This window comes from Falco cherrug, chromosome 1 (assembly GCF_023634085.1).
Source record: "Falco cherrug isolate bFalChe1 chromosome 1, bFalChe1.pri, whole genome shotgun sequence".
Lineage (NCBI taxonomy): Eukaryota > Metazoa > Chordata > Aves > Falconiformes > Falconidae > Falco > Falco cherrug.
Genome location: NC_073697.1, coordinates 93,089,219 through 93,112,878, shown reverse-complemented (window position 1 = coordinate 93,112,878; position 23,660 = coordinate 93,089,219). Strand labels below are relative to the sequence as shown.

The window sequence follows — 23,660 nt, the reverse complement described above, 5'->3', positions numbered from 1 at the left end:
TGTGATTTGACACGGCGAGCGGGGGTCACACACACACGCCACGGGCCCCCCCAACCCCTGCGGTGGGGGGCGCCCCCCAGCAGCGGGGCGGGACCGACGTGTTCTGCCCCCCCCCGGCACCCCCCCAGGATCGGGCCCTTCCCCAGCAGCGGACGGGACGGATGGGGTCTGCCCCCCCCCCCCCCCCCCGCGCGGTGTAGGGCAGGGCTATCCACCCCAGCCGCTCCAGCCCCCCCTCCTCTTCCTCGGGTGGGGGTCGCGGGGTCACCCCCGGGTAGGGATGCTCTCAAGAGAGGCCAGAAGTGGTACGGTTATAAACATCGGGAATTTTATTTTAAAAAATCCATCACAACCGTTAACATCGTTACAGTTCGCCGCCGCCGGGGGGGTGCGCACAGCATGCTCACGACAAGGGGGTCGCATGGGTTTAGTTTGCGTTAAACAACCATTTTCAAAGGGGGGGGGCTGGGAAGGGGGGAAGAAAAGATAACTCAGCACGCTACCGTTGAACTTGGTTTTAATGTTTCTCCACAAACGGTGAAAAATACTAAAGTACAGACAAGGAATAATCATAATGTTGTGGGCCAACATTATAAATATGGAATTATAAATTTAAAACATTTTCTGGTTTAAAAAATAAATCTGGTAGTAAATGCAGCTCTGCAGGGTCCGTCTCTAGTAGGGCCGGTCTCTGCGCTCCTGGCGGTGCTCACCCCTGTGCCCGGAGTGAGAGGCTGCATCAGTCACAGTGCCCCAGAATCTTTCCCCGGGCTGGGGGGGCTCCTTGCCCCACCAGCCGCTCGCCCCACCAGCCACTCACCCTGTTGCCCACTCGCCCCACCAGCCGCTCACCCCACCACCCACCCAACCCCAACCTGGTCTCCCAGAGGGAGTGGGCCCCTGGTGCCACCCTGTCCGCCTTCCCCACTGACCGACGAGGTGCCTGTCTCACACGTCAGGGTGCGGGGCCTCGCCCCCCCCAGCCGCTCTCTGTCCACCCCCGTACGTACTTGTCCATCTTTCCCGGCCCTCCGCGCCGTCCACCTCTGCCTCCGCCTCCCATCTGCTCCATCAGGGGTCCTGGGGGGCCGCCGGGCCCACCGCCTCCTCGCCGGCCACCTCCTCCGTAGCCACCTCGATCCATACCCCGGCCTCCTCTGAATCCACCTCTGTCTCCACCGCGGCCACCTCTGAACATGCCACCAGGTCCCCCTCGGTCCATGAGGCCACCTCCTCGCGCGCCTCTCATCCCCCCAGGGCCGCCTCTACCACGGTCTCCGCCTGGGAGAGAGAGAAGACTCTCAGAGCAAGGCGAGGGGCGAGCCAGCCCGCATCGGGCATCACTCCGGCCTGTCAAATCCTGCCCCGGGAACCCGGCACTGGGAACGGGAGCAGGTCCAGGAGCTGCCGGGGACCCTGCTGGGAGCCAGGGCTGCAGGGCAGTGCCATGCGCACACCTCGCCCAGCCTCTCGCAGAGAAGGGGCTCGTTAAGAGGGCACTGCCTGGTGAGGTGGAAGTGGTGCTTTGGGGAACCCAGGCGCTGAAGGCACCCCCAGGGAAGAGCCTTGGCTGTTCCGCAGGCGCTGGGAAGCGTGGGAGGATGGGAGGGCAGAGCGGTCCCAGCCTCCATTTTGCAGCTCAAGGAGCGATGAAGCCCCAGTAGCTCCTGGGGCTGGAAAGAGCCGCTCCCCGAGGAGCCCGAAACCAGGCCGGGGGCAGCCCGCTGGAAACCTGGCACCTCCAGGCCTGCCGGGAACCCTTCCGCACACGTACCTGGAGGGGGGAACGGGGGCGGCAGAAACCCTTCTGGTTTAGGAGCCTTGCACTGGTTGCACTCTGTTCTCCAGGCAAAGTTCTGGTTTCCACATCCCCTGGGTAAAAACACCAGTTAGCAGAGACCAGGGAGGCAGTCCTGGCCCAGTAACGCTTGGAAGCGTGTCCTGGCCGCTAGCAGGAGAGCATGAGGAGACACAAAAGCTGGCCGGCAGGACCTGCAGGAGGCCTACTGGCCTGGCATCCCCAGGCTGCGGTGGGGTGGCCAGCCTCCTCTGCCCGCTCAGCCACAGCCCCCAGGGCCCGACGCCAGCCCTCCCTTCCCGCTCCGGACAGGACAAAGGAACCTCCTTGGAAGGCCCAGCAAGTTATTCTGGGAAAGGCTCACTTGTCCTGGCCAGCACCTCGGACAAAAGGGCCCTTTCAGCGCTCTGAGATAAGAGACGGCTGTCGTCACCACGTGGGAGCAACCACCGAGGTGCCAGGCTCACGTGGAGCTGCCGTGCCGCGTGGGGACGCAGGCAGCACGGGATACTCACGGATTGGGACACTGCCAGTCACCAGCTCGGTGCTGGACGCTCCCGCTGGAGGCGTTTCCTCTGGATCCTCGTGGTCCTCTCGAGGAGAAGCCACCTCTGTCTCCACCTCTGCCCCCCATCCGGCCCATGGGGCCGCTCGGGCCGCCAGGCCCCCCTGGGCCGCCGGGCCCCCCCGGACCTGCAAGGAAGGCTCCATTAATCCCAGTAAGGCACCAGCTGCCACTGGAGGACAGGGTGCAGCACCTCCGGCCATGCCCTTTGGGGGCCAGGGGGCTGGACGTTACCTCCGCGGAGGGGGGGAGGCATGCCCCGCTGCTCACGGGGGGGGATCCCGCCCCGCATGCTGTTCATCGGGCCCTTCTTCCGCGCCAGGGTGACTTTGAGCTTGCTCCCCTGGAAATCCTTCCCTAGGAGGAACACAAAGGCAAGAGCATCACTTTGGGCTGTGAACATCCACTCCTCACCAGACCCTGGTGTCACACACAACCGCACCGGGTTGTTCCTCACAGGGAAAATTTTACCCGTGTCTACGACAGCAGAAGGGCAAAATTCCACCCGCGGGACTGAGATACTAGCTACAGGAGGCAGCAGGTGACAGAAGCCTGGGCAACGGAGGGCAACCATAACCCCAGCACACCTCTCTGTTCCAGTTAAAACCAGGCACTTCTTTGGCAAAAGCCTGACCACCGACAGCTAGCTGCTTTAAAGGACTACGACCCTCCATGCACAGAGGACAGAAATGCTGACTTCAGTTGGACAAGAATTCAGTTCTGAAATCAGGAACGAAGCGCTTCCAGCCCAAAACACATCCCGCACGCTCACCATCAAACCATTCGACAGCTGTTTTGGCGGTAGACAGGTCATCGTAAGATACTGTGGCATCTCCTTTTGGTTTGCCGGTTTCTTTATCGATGTAGAGGTTTATCATGGGCTGCCCCGTCCTCTTGTTCATCTAGCGGGACAGCAAAACGTCACCTCAAGTCACACCTCCCCATCCGCTGAGCAGGGATTCAGTCTTCTCTGTTCTGCTTTTGACTTGAGACAACCCAGCTCATTCTGGTGACTCCGTGGCAGAGGAAAGGGCCCCTCTGGCCTACCATGGGTAGCAGCTGCTGCCCAGACAACCCCGCAAAAGAAGGAGCCGGCCCTGAACAGCACTGCCGGACCAGGCAGGCCTCTGCCACGCACAGCTGGCAGCGCAAGAACCGAGCTGCAGCCTCCCCACATCCTCCTCCACTCTCCCCACCACACGAAGCCCTCACGCTGTCACATGCTCCACCAGCAGATTCACAGAGGCACATGGCTGTAAGTGTCAGTGCTTCCACAAGCCTAATCACGCTGCTGAGGGACAAATCCTGCAAGGGTTCTTTGGGAGAACATGAGCCAACAGGTTAATGCCAGGCTGCAGCCATCATAGCGCCCAACCAGCCCGAGACCTGCCAGCTCCTGGAAATGACGGGCTAAAGGGAGATGAGCAACGTGGAGGCAGGGAGGAGGTGGGCCACCCCTTTCCCCCACAGCCCACCAGCCCCAGGCCAACCTCTGCACACGCGCTCCCCTCACCTTGACAACACCGCACTGTTTGAAGAAGTCTGCCAGATCCTCCAGGGTCACATTATCATTGAGTCCCTGCACATAAACTGAACTGTTGTCTGAGTCCTCGTCTGGGTCCATAGGTGGGCCTAGGAGATAATTCAGGGTGTCATTGCAGGGAGAGGAGAGGCAGCGACCCAGCATAACGGAGTGCTTTTCATCACGTCATCCCCGCAGCCAGCTGCGGCTTCACTCTCAATGAGCGTATTTATGAAGTGACACAAAACCCCAGGCACTGAGAGAGGCGACTCTACGCCACCTTCCCCATGTGGGCAGGCAGGACTGTGCTGCAGCCCGCTGCTGAGCTGGCCTGCCAGCTGCCTCCTTGGCCAGACACCCACACCCAGCCAGCGCGAGGAGAACCGCCTGGTTAAACCGCTTGGTTATAATGGGAGACATCTGAGATGCAAGGAAAAGCTTCACGTCCTTTGGGCTCCCACACACGGACGTCCACCCCCACCCCCACCTCGCTTTCCACAGCACCGTGCCGATCCTGGAAGGCTGACGCATAACTTCCAGACACGCCTGTGCGACAGGAAGGAAAAAGCTGCACGGTGACAGGCCAGGGGTGGCACAAGAGGAGGCCACTGGACAAGCATGTACAAGCTCCGGGCTAAGGCTGCCCGAAAACGGCTTTCTGCTGAACCAAACAGCTACAAAGCAGCTCCCTCAAAAGCCCCCCTAGTTCCTGTGGAGGAGGGTAAGCATCTCACAAACACGTGCGGTTTTCCACCAGTCCAGCTGTTCTGATGCACTAGGAATCAGAAAATAAACGAAATGGCCAGGAAGAGCCTGCAAATGGCAGAGCATCCTCGTGCTCCCACGGACAGGCGCGCTATGGGGCGACGCTTCCCGCAGCTGCAGAGAGCACGGAACGAGCGCAGAAGTCTCCATGTCATGAGCTCAGGAGAGAGTCCCGGGCAGTTATTGGCAATTACCTAAATCAAGGTCCGGTCCTTCTTCCATATGTCCTGCCAGTCAGGAAAGAATCATAAGAAGCTGTGTTAGTGCACGCCTTGCGGGCTGCAGAACCGACACACACAATACTATCTACTTATAACCACCATTCGATGGCGCTGGTTAAACTCCAATTGACCTGCATTGCAAAAACATCAGCAATGCACCTTTACTTGGTGATCGGTTTGCTAATTTTTAGCAGCTTTTCAAACCATTAACCACTATCACACTTTTTTTTTTTTTTTTTAAAATGCTTTACCAGGCCAATCAGTTTTACGTTCATTAATAAAAAGTTACTTTACAAAAAAAAATTATTAAATCCAAACCATTTATTTTCCCCAAATTACAGAAGTTGTTGCTCAATTCTTCCAAGTTACCCTGTGTCCTGTAACCGCATACCCCTAGGCATTGCCGGCAGTACCCATTACAGTCTTGCTGTATATGTCATTTTAACCACTTAAAACTAATAAAAATTATACTTTGTTCTAAAAACTGACTGCAATTTTTTTTTTTTTTTAACACTATCCATTGTAATGCTCAAAAACTTACCACCAGGCTTATTGAAGCCACCTCGCTCTCCAGCGCTGCTGGGGGGATAAACGAAGAAATGAAGGCCTTTCCCTTTACAAAGCCAGTACCGCTCTGAGCCTCTGCGGCTCACTGGGAAGAAGGGCACTGGCTAAACATCTCCAAACAATGCATCTGTCTCTCTCTCTCTCATCTCGGCACTATGCCTTTCTTCAGGGCAGCTCGCTCAAATTTCCTTTACATATACGCAACCTTGCTTGTCTGGTTTTAGACACCACTTTGCTGTCGGTACCCTTGCATTACTTGTATGGGTATTATCAGTGCAATACTTGGCAAAAAATCTTTTCGAGCATTCTAAATTGGGCTTTTGCTTCAGAGAAATCATGGGGTCATTCACTGGTCAACTCCCTCCCCTCTGTGTGTACATAAAGGTGCACCCTCAGCCTCTCGCAGCACGAGAGCGAAACGAGCCCGCGGGTCCCTGACATTAACAGTTAAAAAGGTAGGAGACAACCATACGCGATACCTACAACACAGTTCAGATGACATTTCCGCTAAAAACCTCGGTATAAAGCCATACATTCAGGTCACTACTGAATTTAACAAGTCTCTGTGGAGGGAGAACTTACAGAATACAGCGGGGGCTCGAAGGCCTGGGGTGCAGCTTTGTGGACACAGACCAGAACGGCAGATTTCAGCACGCGCCAATGCAAACTGACGGCCGCAGCTTTCATTGAAAGCTTTGGCTGAAGCGTTCAGCTAAGGCTGCTTTCAAGCGCTGGTTAATTAGGAAAATGCCACCTGAAAAGGATTTTGATGTTTCTTGCTCTTTTTGGAGAGACAAAAAGCTGTTTGGAAGGAAACGAGCAGAGGAGGGAGAGCACCGCCTATTTTCTAGCAAGTATTGCACCTCTAATACTGGAAAAAAAAAAGTCGTCAATACACAGTTTCAAGCTGTTGCATGCAGCTTTGCCTCCTTTTGTTAAAGTACACACCATTTACGTAATGTCTCTCTTTTTAAACATATACGTTTACACTTTTTAACGTTACACAATTCTAAAGTAGTATACCTCCTCTGGTTTTATTACCAAACAACAAGTACGCAGTTACCAAAGTTACAGAAGGATTCCATTTATACAATGAATACATTTGGTTAAAAATATTCTATGTATATTTTTCCTCTCCATATGGACACCGTGTCTAGTCCCACTTTTCATTATGCTGCCGGCTGAGTACTGAGTACGGGTACTTTTTAAGTATTGAAGTGTATACAAGGCTCTCACTTTGTAACCTGTAGCATATAAATGCGACAAAGCATGTTAAAAAGTTTCCATGTTTAACAGCCAATGAAAATATAAAATAACTGAGTCAATGAAAAAGGGCACGTTAATAACATCGAGCTCCTTACCTGCCGGAGACACTGAAATCCATCACCACAGCATGATAAGAAGGGCCGAGTTCCCCTACCTGCCCCTGGGCGTTCATAGGAAGGCCACCTTTTCCATGGACAGCAGAAAGTCTACGTCCATAGAGCAGGGGACCCCTTGTAATGGTCTAGTCAGGTGGAAATCACTACGTACGCAATTTAAGCTCGGATTAGGATGTGAAATCAAGAGATGGGTGACAAATCTTTTGCATGAGAAGCTCTGAAGGGGCTAGAAATTTTAAGATGTGATGATAGACATTTCAAGTGTCTACATCTACTTTAAACCATTAGAGATAAATACATCATGGGTGAAATCTTTATGCAGAACCTTGGAACTCTGTTCCACTCGAGCCAATTCAAACCACATGTATTCCAACACAAGCCAGTCTTTTTCTTCTCTTTCCATACACCGGTAGTTGTATTTCTCCGATAAAGATTTCATGCCACTTCATTTCGACAGAGCTATGCAGAATGGGACTATTGATTGCCCAACTCCGGTTGCCACCAGGCTGTAAAACACCTTAAGAAGTTGCCTGTCGATGAGAAGCTACAGTTCCGGCTGCCCTGCCAAGTACCAGGGCCATCCCACGCCACATCTCCAGGGCGCACCTAGGGACACTTCTGCATAGCTCTGAACGACTGTGTGAAGGGATGGAACACACACAAAGCTACATCTTCCTTCTCTTTAGGAGCCTCTGGGGTTAGTCCTCCTTCCTCACCTCTATCAAAACAAACACCACAGATGGGGAGACACACCGCTGATCTGAAGGCACAGGTTTACCAAACCAGATTTTGCCATCAGTTAAAATGGCCAAACTGATTTAGACCACCTGAAAGCTCCAAGGGGGAGCAGTCCTGGGAGCCAAGCCAGATCTCTTTACGTTCTTGGGCTCTTTTCTTCATGCTCCAACCAAGCTCTAAGTGTTCTGTCCACTCAAGAGTCATGGCTTCGACAGCAGCAATCTGCCCCAGGCATACACTTACAGACGTAGCTCCGCGTGCTAGCGCTAAGGTGAAGAGGCTGACACGAGGCTTCTGCCTTGTACATACCTGAACTGTCAAGATCCCCACTACCGAGGCACAGGGAGTGACTCCTGGACCTGGCGGAAGGTTTGTGTGTGTTCGATCCAGAGTTACTGTTAAACCCCACAGAGGATTTCACCTCGGCGCGACCGCGAAGGGAGCTGAAAGTTCCAGGTTTAGCAATACCCTAATTCCCCCCGGGGCCCAACCAGCTGCAGGACAGAAAAAAAAAAGATAGATCCTGCTCCTATTTCCCCTAGGATAGTATTTCCATGGATTAGAAGAAATGCTGCTACAGAGATGTCCTCCATGGAAGTACAGTTGGGAATGTCAACCTTTCAGTCCCTTCTTTCAATTTCAAATCCTATGGGTAAACCAGAATTAGATAAAAGGAGAAAAGATTTGCTCTTACCCCATTCCACCGCGTCCTCCTCCCCGCCCACCTCTGCTCATGCCTCCGCGATCATATCCCCCTCTTCCCCTGCCCCGGTTATCAGGGCCGCTCATATTCCGGTTCTCTCCTGGGCCTGAAAAGCCTCCGGAATCCTGTCCGTATACGTTCATGCTGCTAGGATGGTCCTGGCGGAACGAACCTAAGGAAGTTTGTAACAAACATGTTAGGGAGCTGCAGACAAGAGTGGGTCGAAGCTGCCTGTCCCTTTTCTAAGCCCTTTTACCTGCCTTAGCACCAGAACATAACCGTGACCATCATTTGCTATGGCACTTACAGAAAGAGCACTAACTTAAGGAGAGATGCGCCGCTTTCCATGTGCGGAATCAAGTTTCATGTCAGGCCCGACCAGTCCGACCTCTGCAGAACTACCGCCTGGCCAGACAGAACTGTTCACAGCAAGTCTTGCCCACTCCAGCCACACTGTGCTTCTGTGGTTCCCAACTGCCCCTTCACCTTTGCCACACTGAGGAGAGTATCACAAGTTGCCGCTGCACCAGGCAAGGTGCCTTCCAGTGAGAAAGGGCAAAACCCAGCTGCAGCACGCTCCCCCCTCAACAGAGCTGCAAGCTCTAGACCCAAAGTAACGCCAAACCTCCTTCAGAGACCGCCCAGCCTGCAAGGGCAAGGGAGACCAACCCTTTCGTCCACAACCACCCAGCTCTGCTAAGCACACTCACTCTGTTGGCCATAACTGCTGCTCTGCTGGCTGTACTGGCTGGGGGCCTGGCTGTAGGATCCGGTCTGGGGTGGGTAACTGGTCGGTGGTGGCTGCTGCCCGTAACTGCTTTGCTGGCCATAGCTAGTCTGCTGCCCGTAGGTGCTCTGCTGCCCGTAGGTGCTTTGCTGGGAGTAAGTGCTCTGATCGTAACTGCTTGGCTGCGTAGAGGAATAGCTGGAAGACAAAAGCATTGTAAAGATGGAAAGATGAGCCAAATCACTGGCAATGTGCATTAGGCTGCAGATGTGGCTCACACTAGAAGGTAATGCAATTATAAGCCATATGTAGTGTTGTAAACCATTTAAGAAGGTGAAGTCATTCTATGGAGGCTAGTCCGGTGGCAGGAGACAAAATAAACATAGTAAACTGCTAAAAGCAAAATCCATGTGACCAGTCACAGTTTATTCGTACCTCTAGAAAGAGGCAAAAGGGCCAGGGCAAAAATCAGGGGCAATGCAGGTAACAGGCTCCCCTTCTGCCTGGGCACTGAAATACTTTCAGATGATGGATAATAAAACAGTCCCCTCTCATGCATGTCAGGCTTTGAGATAGAGAGATCAGCATATTGAACACACCCGAGGGGAAGAGATGAGCTCCTTGTCAAAGCCGTATTTGTAAGGAGGCAGCAAAAGTTTGCTGTAACACACTCCGTATCTAGGAAATGTCTTAAAAACATCTTGTCATCATTTCACCTTGCTACTGCAGGTGTGTATAGACACACTCATGCACTTAATCATAGCCCCATCTTCCCTACAACAGAAAGTACCCCAACACGAACCATACCTCCCTCCTCCCAGAGCACCAAACCTCCTTTTACACCTGTTCGTTTTAAAATCCCTTGAGAAAACCCCTTTTTGCCCAAGTTAACCTGAAAGTTCCCATGCCAGCTGCATGAGGCTTAGCCTGCTGGAATTGTTACCTGGTGGGAGGATAGGCGGGAGGCGCAGTGACCGGCTGCATAGGGTAGGTGGCAGGCACCTGAGGGTAGCTGTAGTTGCTCTGTCCATACCCTAGGCTGGGCTGGCTGTAGCCTGTCGTACTTGATTGTGGCTGGCTGGTCTCTGCTGGTTTGCTGCCATCCTGGGGCCTATGGAATAATGTGGAATGAGGAGGAAACATTAGTGCAAACCTCCACCTCTGGTAGCAACCGTTCACCCCCAGGACAGAATGCCACCACCTACTGCTTTGGGTAGCCTTACAAGCTGGCACCGCATCAGCGTCCGCCACTCTGGCAGCAGCTGATACATGCTCAGCAAACACTAAACATTTTAGCACCAGCTGCCTGGGTATCTGCACGCTCCTCTGCCATCAGGGAAGGCCTGGGCAGCATCCTAAGAGAGCACGCAGAGAAAACAGGTCCTGCTCACCAGCTGCGTTATGAAACCAAAGGTGAGGGATTTAGACTTTGACTCTAGAATTAAGCGGAGGGTGTGAAATGGCCAGGGAAGCAGTCAGCAGTGCTGCCCCTCCGCTCGAGCTGGTTTTGCACAACGCTTGGAAATGATGAGCTCAAACATAGCTGCATATGTTGTCAGTTAAATGCACCCACTGCTTGGTTTAGAATCCAGTGCAAGCAAATATCGCCCCATATACATTACTGAATGAAAGGAAAAGGATGTTGGGGGTTGGATTTGATGATCTTTAAAGGTCCCTTCCAGCCAAAACCAGTCTGTGATTCCATGTTTAGTATTAACTCTCAAGGCCTAAAATTAAAGAGAATAAATGTGGTTCGCATATCCCCTTCTATATTTGTCCTATACTGTTTATAATCTCTAAGTGTTTATCAGAATGGAATAAAAAGAGGTAAGCCTACTTTTGTTGTACAAACTGGGAAAAAAATATTTTAAATGTCAGGATTCATCCTTAAAGTGTAATCTGACAGATACACAGAAGCTCTGTGCCAAGCTCTGCCTTTCCTTACAGAAATGGTTGCCACAAACATCAGGTAAATGAATAAAGCAGTTTTTACTCATTACTAAATATTATGTAGTCTAAATCTTTCATACCACGAGCACACAATTAAAATTAATATAGTATTGACAGTGCCCAGACGTAAGAGATTTTAAGAAGGAAATCGACTACAGCATGTGCATCCATTCAGTACGTAGCAGTATCCTGCTTGACACTATGACTCAAGATCAGATCAGACTGGTCCATTTTTTTCCTACATTGTGAGTCAAGAGCCCGTTCTTGCTGCTTGGTTGCTCTCTTTATTGCCCAATAACAGTGCTGACTCACTCTGCTGGAACAGAACCTACCTACGCGGCTTCCTCCAGCCCCGCAACACAACGGGATCGGATGCAGCAAGTGCAAAGCTCAAGCGCAACAGGCAGAGAGAAGGTGTAAGCACAACCAGCAGGCCCCAGTTCAGTCAGTGGTGTGCTGGGGCTCTCCCCAGGAGCAGAGCGAACACAGCCTTAGGAGGAAGGGAGGAACCAGACGTTACCTTGCGGGAGCGGACGCTGCTGGCTGCTGCCCATAGGCTGGGTAGGCAGGCTGGGTGCCGTAAGCGGACGGTGCTGCGTAGGAAGCCTGGGTGGTGGTAACCGTGGCAGTGTTAGTATCGTAGGCAGCTGTGCCGTACCCCTGGACGGGCTGACTATACGCTGGGGGGGCAGTCGGGGTGGTATAACCTAGAACAGACCACAGCCTCATCAGATCAGTATGGTGACCTTTGCTCGTAACGTTTCACACTGCTGCGCTTCTGTTGACAGTTTATCAGACCTCAGGTACAGCACCGATTTTACCACTGCAAATGCATCACAGATAACCCAAATATGATGAGGTAACCCACACCACCCCCTCACAGAAACCCTGTGCCCTGGGAAGCCTCAGCCTACAGCTCCAGCTGTACCCTCACCATCCAAAAACCATACTCGTGAGGAGCTTTCTGGAAGCCACCCTTCAATCAGCATCCAAAGGCTGTTTGTTTACAGCTACCGAACCTCACGGCTAATTTAATAAAGTGCACGGTGGGCAAGCTGAGGCATGCAGCGTCTTCTGAACACGGGAAGATTAACAAAGCTCTTGTTAGCTCTGAAGTAAAAGAAATCCAATTGATTTAAGATGTATGGTCCCATCCTTTCAGCTTTTCTTTAAAAATAAAAGTACAAAATGGCACCAGGCTGACTTGAGAAGTCTTTTTGAGACATTTATGAAGTCTTATTTTAAGTAATTCTGGAAACAACAGAAAAACACTTTAACTTAAGATCAAAAAAGACGTCTAAGGTAGCTCCTGATGTACTTCCACTTTTCTTAGAATTTCAGTCTGTTTCAGGTAAAAAGCTTAGAGCTCATACTCATTTCTGAACAATTTTACTAGAATATCCAAGATCTCAAAACAGCTCCATTTAAATTACTCTTTCCAGCAGCCGCTACCGTGTAATTTAGCTGACCATTTGGCTTGTCACAAAGGTGAACTGTAAACCCGCTATTAACATGGTGGCTTTTTATAGTCAAGAGCTTTGCGAGTAGGTTTTCAAATCATGAAATGGGGACTTACATGAAAAAGTATCAATTAAAAATTTTGTTGGCAAAAGCTGACTTACTAAAAATACAAAACATCGATTGCCAAAGAGCAGCCAAATGGTCTCAGTCTTACTGATGTGATCTTAATCGCATCAATTAAGGTAACAGCTTCTCAATCGCTTCTTAGTTTTAATAAACACCGGACACTTGTGACATACTCTTCCTTCTAATTATACAGCATTTTAGGCAATTGTGCTGTAGGTTTTTCTTTCAACTCCCTCATTTGCAAAACAAATGTACTTCAAGCACAATATAGCATGCCCTCATGAAGCACTGCAGTACTTCCACATCTTGCTGCCTCTGCTACAAAATCAGGACCCTTCGCATTGGCTCTCTGAATCAGCAAGTAAAGAGGAAGAGAAGTGAGAGGAGGAAGTTTGCACTTAGTTAAAAAACAAACACATTAGTTAGCACAGTAGTTAAAATAAACAAACTTCAGCTTTCCATCCCCAGTGTTGCTCTGGAGCTTTCTAACCTCGGGATCCTGATGAAGGGGCTCTAAGGGGACACAAGCCTGTCCGCTCTTGTTACCTGCAACAGCTAGCCTAAAAATCCCTGCCCACTCCCACAAGCCTCATTCCTCCTGCCCTTGGCCCCCCCTGCTTGTCACACTACCACCCTCCTGCTGAAGGCCGCAGGCCGGCTTCCCCCATCACAGGGCTGCCAACCTGGAAACATGAAAGCGGGAGAGAAGAGAGTAAGCTGGTCTCCCACCGGGAAATAACTTGCATGAACCACTAGCAAATCAGCTTTCATGGTCATTATTCTTTTTTGCTGAGAGGTCCTCTGAAAAGCAAAGTCCTGTTCTGAGTGTCGCTAAGAAGGGTGAATGGGATGATGCCAAACAGGATGAGTGTGAGTTTTAGAGCCTCGGACGAATTTAAACAGTCCAAACACTTAAATGTGAGCCACCACAGCATTTCCACAGAGAGCACTGACACCAAAAGTTAAATGAATCCTTATTTTAACCAGCCGAAGCCTGACCGCATACTAAAAAAGCCTGCTGTTTGCTTAAGTACAGCCTGCAGTAAGCACTGCTGCAGCCACAGCCTTGCCCTGGGCTGTCCTCATCAGACTCAGAGTTATAGGGTGGTCTTCCTCATCCGAGCCTCCTTTCTGGGTACTGTTAGCGGCAGCACTAACCTCTCCAGTCAAGCAAGTGAGCAGGTTTGCTAACACCTGGCTCTGCACAGTGAATAGAATAAAAGGGAGGGGGAAAAAAAATTCCTGAATTTTAACGCTTCAGCTCTAGATGGAGCATTTCCCTTGTGCAAGTGTGCTCAGCAGGAAGGGTTTGTAACAAAGCAAGAAAAGGCAGTGATTTCACATCCCACTGGTCTACATTTTTATTTCAACAACTTACTTTAGGTACTCTGAAAATCCTCAAGAGCCGTATTTTTGAGGAGGGCATTTACATTACATCACTTTTCACTCCTCCCCCCACCAGGTTAATAAGATCAACAGCAAGTCTGCAGAACAGCTACTGTAAGAAAAAGGTAACAGAAGAACTTTGATAACCTGCTTAAGATGTCCAGTTATGTTGCTCAGTTTCCTCTCAAAGTATCCAAGCCTGCAAGCAAAACCCTTATTGAAGTCTAGGAATTCTTCAGGTGGAGGGGAAGCTTGCAGGATTTGGTCCTCAGAGAACATCAACTGAAAATACTGGATTCAGAGAGATTTATTCTGAAATAAGCAGGCTTCATGTCAGCTAGCAGCAGTGTCTGAATGCTTCTCTCTGAAGCAAGCAGTATTAAAAGCTACCCATGGGGTCTGCATGCCCAGCAAGAGCTGACTCCTGTTCGGCATGCACATGTTCTACGAGTGAGGGGCTGCAGAGGGTGACACAGAGGTGACCCTCTCTCTGCTCCATTTTGGTATAACAGATCATTGTGGTAGCCAAGACAGCTATGGGTGCGTTCGCTTCACCTCGTAAATACAACAGAAACTTAAAATATACATAAACCTGCATTGCACAGGTAAAAAGAGAAGTGGGGGCCGGCTGTCTTTAGGGAGTAATTCCCACTTAGCTACTTAAAGGAGATTCATACTTGAATATTTGAAATAATGTGTTTGCCCCCAAACGACACTGTTAGCAAGCCAATAACCCTAACAGATGCAGCTCTTTATTTATTCTTGTAATTCATGCTTATACACCGCAGTGATTAAAGAGCAAACCATGACCACAGATCTGATGGTGCTGATTAATCCCCTAATCCAGTTGGCATCCGGGCAGCTGCAGAGGAGCCCGCAGGCTCCTGAACCCCTCTTCTCCGTAACAAAGTCACTGGGTGACTCCAAGACACCTTTTGCCTACAGCCCCGGGGAGGTAACTCTCACCTCAGGTGGCCCAGGAGTCAGTGCAAGGCTGGGTGGCAGACTGCTTGGGACGGCAAGGTCCCCCGGCAGGCTAGAACAGTCCTCATCCGAGTCTCTGAGGCGATGCAGAGGAACAGTCTCTGCCACTCCGGCACAGTCCTGAGAGGGTGGATCTGCACAGGATTTGAATTTCCTTGACTGCAATGGCATCTTACCCAAAAAATAGGCTGGTAAGACAAAAAAAAAGCACTTTGCTTTTAAGTAACTGCAGGCATCCCTCTGCTACAAAAAGGCAATGCCTAGGAAAAGTAAATTGAGATTCAACCATAAAAATTGCACGTCTCTTGGGGCATAAAGATGTATGCCTCAGGCAACACCCCGGGCTTTATTTAGTATGAAAGGCAGAGACTGAGCGAGGGAGACAGGCTTTAAGCACTACCAGTCTCATCTGCACAGCTCTGGCTCCTCAAGGAGAGGCAGGTGTAGGAAGAATAAATACAGCCTGGCACTCTGCCTGGAGAGTAACACCAACAGTTCTGCCACAAACCAATGCTATGCGGACTGAGGCAAATCGTACTTGAAGGTCTGATACGATCATTTGCTTGACCACTTCCTGAGTTTTCTTTTTTTCTTTTTATGAAAGGAAAACTAAGTTTTTTGCTTTAAAAAAAAAAGGCAGCTGTGCAGAAAAGACACCTAATATTCTTATTCCTCCAGCAAATATACTCTTAACAAACAAGGAAAAACATGAACAGTCCAGCTTCTTGTGACCCCTGCAGGACTGTAGTCCATAGTAAGGATTAAGGGACCCAAACACTTCTAAGAAACGAGTTTTGGATGTCCACAAATCCTTTGTGCTGCAAATTTATGTCCATATAGTTTGAAATGAAAGGAAAAAAAAACTATAGAGAACTTGCAGAGATGCTGGTTGAAGGGTACTGGCTCTCATTCTGCATGCACTAACTGCCAGGCAAAAATTTTCCTTATCTGTGTGAAGACGTTATGTATTTTAAATGCTGTATCACTGGATAGACTATAGGTTAACGTTTTCTCTCCACCTCTTCCTTGTGAGGCATTCCTCAGCGGCTGCTGTGGCCAGATACCCCACTGCCTGTCTGTCCTGGTATTCCCTTGCTTTAGGAAGTATTTAAGAAAGCTCCCACTCTAACAGACGTTCATTATGTCTTGCATAGCAAAGGATGGACCTGCAGAAAACAGTACTCAAAGCATTAAGTGGAGGAAAATTTGCTTTCTTTTTCAAAGTCTCCCAAATACTCAGTGCAAATATACCAGAATCGAATGATGTCTCAATAGCTTCTTTCAGACATTACGACACTCATACGTACGAAACTCCAGTTCAAAGAGCACACACTGGAATAGTTCACAGCGCATTAATGAACATGTGACATGTGTCTGCACTGGAAATCCAAAGACAACACCGAACATGCAAAGGTGGTGGTCAGGACGTCTGGATGTGTCTAACCATGCTGTTTACCCTTTAGGAAAAGGTAGGACAATGGGGTTAGATTCACCCGAAACATCTCGGCATGCCTGTCATTAGTGCTCAGGAAGTTTTATCCATAAAGTTTTATCGGAGGCCTTACAGAGATGTGGAGATGGCAAACAGCATTGCAGCCTAGCAAATTCTTACTGTCATCATGTGTGCGCGTTCTGATGCTGGATGTTTTTAGTGCTAAAACCAAGCGACACCTAAAGGGTTAACACCACAAGTTTAGACAGGATGAGACAGCATTTTCCATGCAAGAGTGAGCAGGATAGTCAAACCTGTACTGGTCCCTTCTACTGTGGGAAGCACAAGACAAAAAGTAGAGGGCACACTATCAGAACAGGCATACATCACTTCCACTGATTTGATTTTCAAGCAACCGAAGTGCTGAGGACACCGGTTCTCAAGAGCAGCCAGAGAACACGCTCCCAGAGAGCGCTGCCACGCAGCTCGCGTTTGCTTTGCTCTAAGCACAGTACGCTCTGCAGCCATGCTTAGTTCCACAGCATGAACCAGCACCCAAAATGTTCCCTGCAAAAATTAAATGGGCACGTTTATTTACTCCTCCTCAGCCCACCCGCACCCTGACATCACTTTAAACTGCCCTTCGCTCAAGGCAGGCTCTTGGGGAATGAAACCCTTTCCATATCAGAGTAATTCAGTATGGTTTGGGCTGGAATTCCCCAACACAGACTTCAGCTCAACTCTCTCCCCAGGATAAGCCAAGCCTCGCAGGCACGGAGTTTCTTACCGGTAGGAGGTTGCCCGTAGGACGTTGCATATGCAGTCTGCCCATACGTCGCAGTCGTCTGGGGCTGCGTGTAACTGACATCGGTGGGTTGTCCGTAGGTTCCGTAACTCTGTTGCCCATACGTCTGCTCCAAAGATGATACAAATTTAATTCATGAACAGAAGTGACTCACAGGTGTTGCAGAGATACACACAGACCATTTCAGTGACGCACACAGACTGGGGGGATCTGTGTTACCTGAGGTACTGAAAGTAACCAGAGTCAAGCCAACGCTACTGTAAATTCACATCTGTAATGAAGTTACAAACACAGTTTTTCAATGCCAGGACCAGAGGGGCAGCCTCTTACATTTTCACAACACACCTCTGCTCTACGTAAAGCAAAAGATGAAAGCATCCAGCACCTCATGATTGCCTGGGCACCTGTCAACCTTCACAGGTACCTCCCGAGGGCTAACCTGAAACACAGGGAGTGGGACTACTCAGAGGGCACAACTGCACAAAGTAAAATAAGTCGGTTACCTCAGCATGAAAACTGCTTCAGTGTTCACTAGAAGAAACCTATTTCAAGGTTTCAATGAAGTTATTCTGAATATTCTCCATGTCCACCAGCCAATAGTTTGAAAAATGGGAGTTTACAAAGGCACCCAAGGATGGAATCAGCAGGAGCATCCAAGGGCTTACCATCACCAAACCATCCCAGTTACAGCTACTCCCACCCTGGTGCCTTTGCATTCAGCAAGAGATCAGCTCTCAACTCACACCTTCCCTCGGGCTCATTTTCAAGTCTAGGCTACCACTAAAGGATCACGCTTCGTCCGGCTCAATCCTGAAGACAGCACCCCAAAGCAGCTCCTCGGCCGCGGCGATCCAATCGGCAGCGCAGCGTGGCTGGATTAGTGCAGAGCTGCTGCTGCTGCAGTTTTGGACCTCAAGAGCGATCTCAGCCCCCAGCCACAGACCAGCCAGCTCAAACCTCAGGCACCAGCCACCCTCCAACAGCTCTGTGTGGCCTGCAGTTCGGTTTAAGACAAAACTGTAGCCACAGCTCAAGAAGCAACATGAAGGCAGCCTTAACGTCCAGATTCTCAAAGGGATTTAGTGACTTCTGTAGGAGCTGGGAACTTAAAAACACTTTTTGGGATCTAAGCCTGTGTTACTCATGAGCCATCCTCCTTGAACTCAAGCCACAGATCTTAACCAAGAGTAGAAATACCTTGACCAGATTGAGGATGTTCCTGTCTGTGGAAGCTCCTATCAAGAGGCAGGAAACACTGCAAACCTCCCATGGCTATCTGCCTGCAGCTGAGTTTATTCAGTTAGCTGTTTTAGTCTCACACTAGAGGATGTTGTTGAAACCTTCTGTTCCTACACCTGCTAGTCTGCTTACACTTGTCCTTCCGTGTACCCTACAAGGGGTAGCAGTTCTTGCAATTGTTCTGTCTTAAAAATCTTTATTCAAAGTAAAAGTTACCATCATTTAAGCTGACCCAAACGCCCTCCTGTAACACTGAAATTTTTGACAAAGTGCCTTCTTACCCTGCTGCAGGAACAAGTGAGTGCAGTATTCACGCAGCCTCGCCTGCCTCAGACTGGCTAGTGCAGGCAGCAGCAGGCAGCATGGCACAGGCAGCCTGAGTGGCATGGGAAGGCAGCTCCTGCTCAGCCCCACAGCACTAAAGCCAAGCTGTTGCCACAACCAGAATTAACCAATTAAAAGCTGCTCAGTAACACTCCAACATGACAACGTGGTGAGTTTTATCTCTGTAATACAGACATACCTTTGGGCTGTAGGATTTTCCCTTCAAAAACCTCTCTGGAGAGGCAAGGGAAAATTAACCTACACCACTTTTTGAGGACAGATGTTTACTTTTGAAAACAAACTTGCAGTGTGTATACAAATGTGTTTTTAGTAACTTGGACTATAAGGATTAAAAATAAGCATGGTTTAATTCATCTCTTAAAGATCATAATTCTGCAGTCTAGCCAACTGAGAGTATTAATAGTTTAGCAACAATACCTCCATGAAAAAATGTATTCCCTCCTCCTCCTCTGTCCAACTGCTACAATCTCACAAATGGCAATTCCCCCCCTATTTTTTTAGGTTTTTCTCTCCTACACTGCTGAGTAAAACACCCACTAACATGCTGGTGTCAAACATACACCAAGAATTAGGCTTTTATAATCCTCTCGACAACAACTAACTTAGGCTCAGATATATTAACGAAGGGGACTGTTGAGGCTCCTTGCCATTTAGGTTTGTTTTCACTTTAAGAAAGCAGTTCAGGCTGTGTGGGAAGCTACAAGGCAACTTTTAATGACAGATTTTGATGTCGCCACTCAGTGTTTTTTCTGGCTGGTAGAGCCCCATGTAGTTTACTGGAAGACATGTGATTCAGCAGCAATTATAAAACCGTCCCGTGTTTTACCTGGGTGGTCTGTGCATATCCTTGAGCTGGCTGAGGTGCATACGCGCTGTAGCTGTAAAATGAATTTGAAGACATTTATAATGCATCCCTGTATTTCTGACCTGTGTAAAACATGTATCACAAGACAATTTTCACATATCCATATGATTTCTGCTGAAATACTATGGCAATACAAAATACAAACGTTAAAGGAAAACCCTAAGATTTACAAACATACCTGAGCTAAGACTAAATTGCAATTATTACATTCTTACATTATATCCTTTTGAAACAGAGAGGATAAAACCATAATGCCACTTACCCCTGCTGAGCTGCAGCTTGGCTATAGGTACTATAATCTACAAGAAAAGAAAAAAAAAAAAAAGGGAAAACAAAGGTTGCCAAAGGTTTAACAAAATTAACAGCAGCTGGAATTTCCTCCTGTGGCTTGAAAGAACTGCTATAAACCACTGGAAATCCAGTTTCAAAAGAGTGTAAGGTAAATGCACTTTTTCAGTCTTTTTGAAGGAAACAAAACCTCTCTTCCCTTCATTGTTACTGCTGGTTGCAGCAGCAACTTTGATCTCAAATGACCCTACTTTAATTTAACTGCCACCTTGGATGACACCCAAGGGGGCTAGCAGGAGAGTGTTTTGTTTTGGAACAAAAGAAAACACTGGGGCTGACACTTACAAACACCCCCCCACCCCCCCTCATTTCAAAGGGCCAGGTTGCAAGCTTTTGGGTCTGTAGAAACCACCACCCTTCACTCTAATTTTCAAGGACACAAACAAATGGCTGGGAAGTTCTAACAATTGTCCCCTAGCAGGGTTTGAGATACACAGCTGGCAGTAATTCCTTCCCCAAAACCCCCATCCACACCAATACCCTGATTCAGAGGGAAACCAAAATCCTGAAAATCTAAACAGAAAAATCTATGCTGAACCCGTTAGCTGGTGGGAACGGAAAATGCGTCCACATGGCAATTACAAAGCTATATTTGAAATGATTACAGCTCCTAAATGTACTCTTTCCTTCAAAGTCACCAAGCAACTGCAGTACCCATCCAAACATCTACAGCATACGATGAATTCATCATTCTGACCAGACCCTGCCAGGCAGATTCCCGCTCTCCCGGCATCACAAAAGTCCCGAGAAGAGAGATCAGGAATGAGTCCCAACCTTGCTCGCATTTGCTGCCTGGGTCACGGCATCTGACAGAGCTGGAGGCAGAAGCTGGACATTAGTAGAGCTTTCCTTAGGCAGAGCCAAATAGTCCTGTGTGGAAAGGTTTCTCTGTTTCTATTGCAATCCTACCTCAGGGTATGATGATCTCAGAAAATTGAAGATAATGAATTTGAGGAACCCTCAAGAAGGAAACTGACGACTTCCTCCAGCCTTCAGTTATCCCTATATTGTGAGGACCGCTTTAACGCCTCTATCGCGCTGTTTGCAAGTGAAGGTGATGGAGCACCACGAATCATTTTGAAAATTATGTTTTCATACACTAGAACATCCTGCTTCTTGAGGCCACAGATTCATCCCTAATAAAGCTTTCCTCTCCTCCTCCTAACCCCTCTATGCGAGCTTACAGCTTTTCCTCCTTTTCACTCCCCTCCACTGACGCTGGAGCTCAGACTACGGAGTGTGTGTTGATGGACAAGGAAAGAAAGTGCCATGACTCCAGCAGTAATTTTTCACAGATATTAATTATGTGGACCTTGCAACAGAGCACAGGAATCAGTAGAAGTACACAAGGAAGATGCCCAAAATATCACACACACCAGAAAGACGCTGAACTGCTATCTGAAGGCTTCCATGCTCCCGAGACACACCATACAAGTAGTTTAACTACTTCAGCACTATTCCTGCTTTCCTTACAGGTTGTCATGTTTAATATTGAAAAATTTTGCTTGTTAAATTCAGAGTTGCTTTTTTTTTCTCTCCAGTCCACACGTGGCTCTAAGCCCTGCTAAATCCTGAACATTAAAAACCATTAACATCCACTCCCCTTCATCCGTCTCCCCTCTCCTCTCCCATCGCCTCCTTGCACCAGCATGTCTCCATCCTCCCCCACATATCACTGTATACCCTCCCCCACCCCTGCCTCCTCTTTTCCAACTCTGTTCCTACTCCAGCCACCAAAACCTCCATACTCTGCATTTAATTCTCATTTTCTGCACCCCTTTCAGTTACTACAATCCTCCAGGCTGGTAAAAAATGCCCAGGCTGCTGAGCACAGACCCCCCCCACCATCATCCTTTACTGGCAGACCCCCAGCAACCTACCACCCTCCCAAAGAGCTGCCGGGCCCCTGAGCTACTCACATGGTCTTCAATTAAAATACTCATCACACACCCCTTCCCCCAGCCTTCCCCAGTCCCACCTTGACACAACGTTCTCCCCTTTGTAGGATTTAAATCTAGGTGTTGGATTTGCAATTTGCCTCCAGTAATCCCTCTCTTCTAATCTGCTCGAGTTTACATTAAAGCAAAACATGTTAAAAATATTATGGTTCATTTAGTTAAAACCATCTCTGAGCCTTTATTTCCAGTGGGAAATTAATCTTCATCCTTCTATTTCACAAGGCTCAAGAGCACAACAGCACAGCCAAAAATAGCAGCTCCCATGGAAGAACACTTCCATGCATTAAGTGGAAAGGCAGCTGTATTTTTAAACCCCATTTTGACAATTCCATTGGCACATGTTTCTTTAGTAACTTTTTCTTTTTTAACTCTCCAAGGTGATATTAGTCACGTTCCCTCACACTCTGTGGCTTGTGACATTTTCCTTTACGGAAAGATCCAACCTTCAGGTGCTGGGTTTTAAAACTACTTTAAACATGATGTTGCATGGTTGGTAACTCTCAGTTTCGACCTATTGGCAGCCAGTTGGAGGCCTCGTGTAAAAGCACATTTCCTTCTATGCTGCTTCACTGATTTTATTCAAAGAAATTACATTTGCACCAGAAACCATCCTGAATAGCCCCCAGGAAGGCCGGAGGCAGGCTGGAAGCCTTCGGCAAAGGGAGGGATCTCCCGAAAGCCAGGAACTAGGAGGGATTTCTGGGGCTGGAAGGCCAAAGCCCCGCTCCTGTAAGCCACCCCCTGGCAAACCCGGCGGGGAGATCACCCGGGCACCGCAGCCCCGGGGAGGCACCGCAGGGTCCCGGCCACCGCGGGGACAGCGCTGCTGGGGGACAAGGGCAGGGGGCCCCCCGAAGCCCGCGGCCCAGCCGGGCGGGAGGCCGCCCCCTCAGCGCGGGGCTCGGGGCCCGGCTCGCCCCGCCGTGCCAGGGCCGCGGCCCGGCCCCGAGGCGCTGCCCCCGCCCCGCTCCCCTCGGCCTGGCAGGCGCCAGCCCCGCGTTCCGCCCGTCGCGGCGGGCGCCAGTGCAGGAGGCCGGGCCGGCTTCGGCCGCTCCCGTCCAGGCGGCCCCCGCCGAGGCCCCGGGCCAGCCTGACCCCCCCGGCCCCGCTCACCCGTCGACGCCATTTTCTCGCCTTCCTCCTCCGCGCTCCCAACGTCCGGCCGCCGCCACCGCCCCGCACTGCGCATGCGCCGCCAGGCCCCGGCGGGACGTACCACGGCGGGGGCGGGGAGGTCGCCGCTGGGGGCCGCGCACCGAGGGCTCGTCCCGCCCCGCCCCGCCGCCTCCCGGCGGCTCCCATTCTGCGCGATGAACCGGGACCGGTCCGCGCCGCAGCGACCGCCGCTGGGGAAGGCAGTTCTCTCGCGGCGCGGGGCGCTCCCCCCCGCCGGGCCGCGGGATGGTACGGCCCGCGGCCGTTAGGGACCGTCGCGCAAGAGCCGTTCGGCCCGGGAGGCGGAGCGGGGGGCGCTGGGCCGTGATGTCATCGCCGGGCGTCACGCGCGGGGTGGCTGCTGGCGTCACGCACCAACAAGTGCCGCCACGCGCTGCGCGTGCCGGCGGTGCCCAGTGTGGCGCGGCGGAACGTCATCGTCCTGACATCACGCTCCAGCAGGTGACACCGCGGGCCGTGCGTGACGTCAGCGGGGCGTCGCGTGTCACATGCTAGCAAGTGACGCCGCAGGCCACGTGAGCTCCCGCACCGTGCCTGGCGCTGCACGCTGCCCCGCGTGACGGACTGACATTGCGTGACATCATGTATGACATCATG

At 50.2% G+C, this 23,660-nt stretch overlaps 1 protein-coding gene across 5 annotated transcripts; it reads right to left on the bottom strand.

Annotated features, from left to right (window-relative positions):
• Nucleotides 1-500: 500 nt before the first annotated feature.
• On the bottom strand, nt 501-23,099 carry EWSR1 (EWS RNA binding protein 1). 5 transcript variants are annotated; one of them, XM_055707427.1, is made up of 18 exons: nt 23,001-23,098; nt 19,844-19,880; nt 19,543-19,594; nt 17,115-17,238; nt 16,642-16,659; nt 11,459-11,645; nt 9,932-10,099; nt 8,972-9,186; nt 8,253-8,433; nt 5,413-5,450; nt 4,845-4,877; nt 3,877-3,995; nt 3,136-3,265; nt 2,598-2,720; nt 2,314-2,491; nt 1,775-1,872; nt 1,011-1,281; nt 501-715 (listed from the first exon to the last, which is right to left on the bottom strand). In XM_055707427.1, exons 1-18 carry the CDS (start codon nt 23,074-23,076, stop codon nt 676-678), a joined length of 2,088 nt encoding a protein of 695 aa, XP_055563402.1. In that variant the 5' UTR covers nt 23,077-23,098; the 3' UTR covers nt 501-675. The 5 variants fall into 5 exon arrangements, with proteins under 5 accessions (XP_055563402.1, XP_055563407.1, XP_055563415.1 ...); XM_055707432.1 differs by having other exon boundaries at nt 5,413-5,447; XM_055707440.1 differs by lacking the exon at nt 16,642-16,659.
• Between the last annotated feature and the right edge of the window lie 561 nt (nt 23,100-23,660).

What these genes read in the sequence shown, in the direction of transcription:
- EWSR1 (XM_055707427.1), bottom strand. Translation starts at nt 23,076, where the DNA reads ATGCGCAGTGCGGGGCGGTGGCGGCGGCCGGACGTTGGGAGCGCGGAG. An exon ending in GCAGCGTCCGCTCCCGCAAG is followed by an intron (nt 10,100 to 11,458) that starts GTAACGTCTGGT and finishes ATTATTCCATAG; the next exon opens with GCCCCAGGATGGCAGCAAAC. An exon ending in GACTGGCAGTGTCCCAATCC is followed by an intron (nt 1,873 to 2,313) that starts GTGAGTATCCCG and finishes GTTTTTACCCAG; the next exon opens with GGGATGTGGAAACCAGAACT.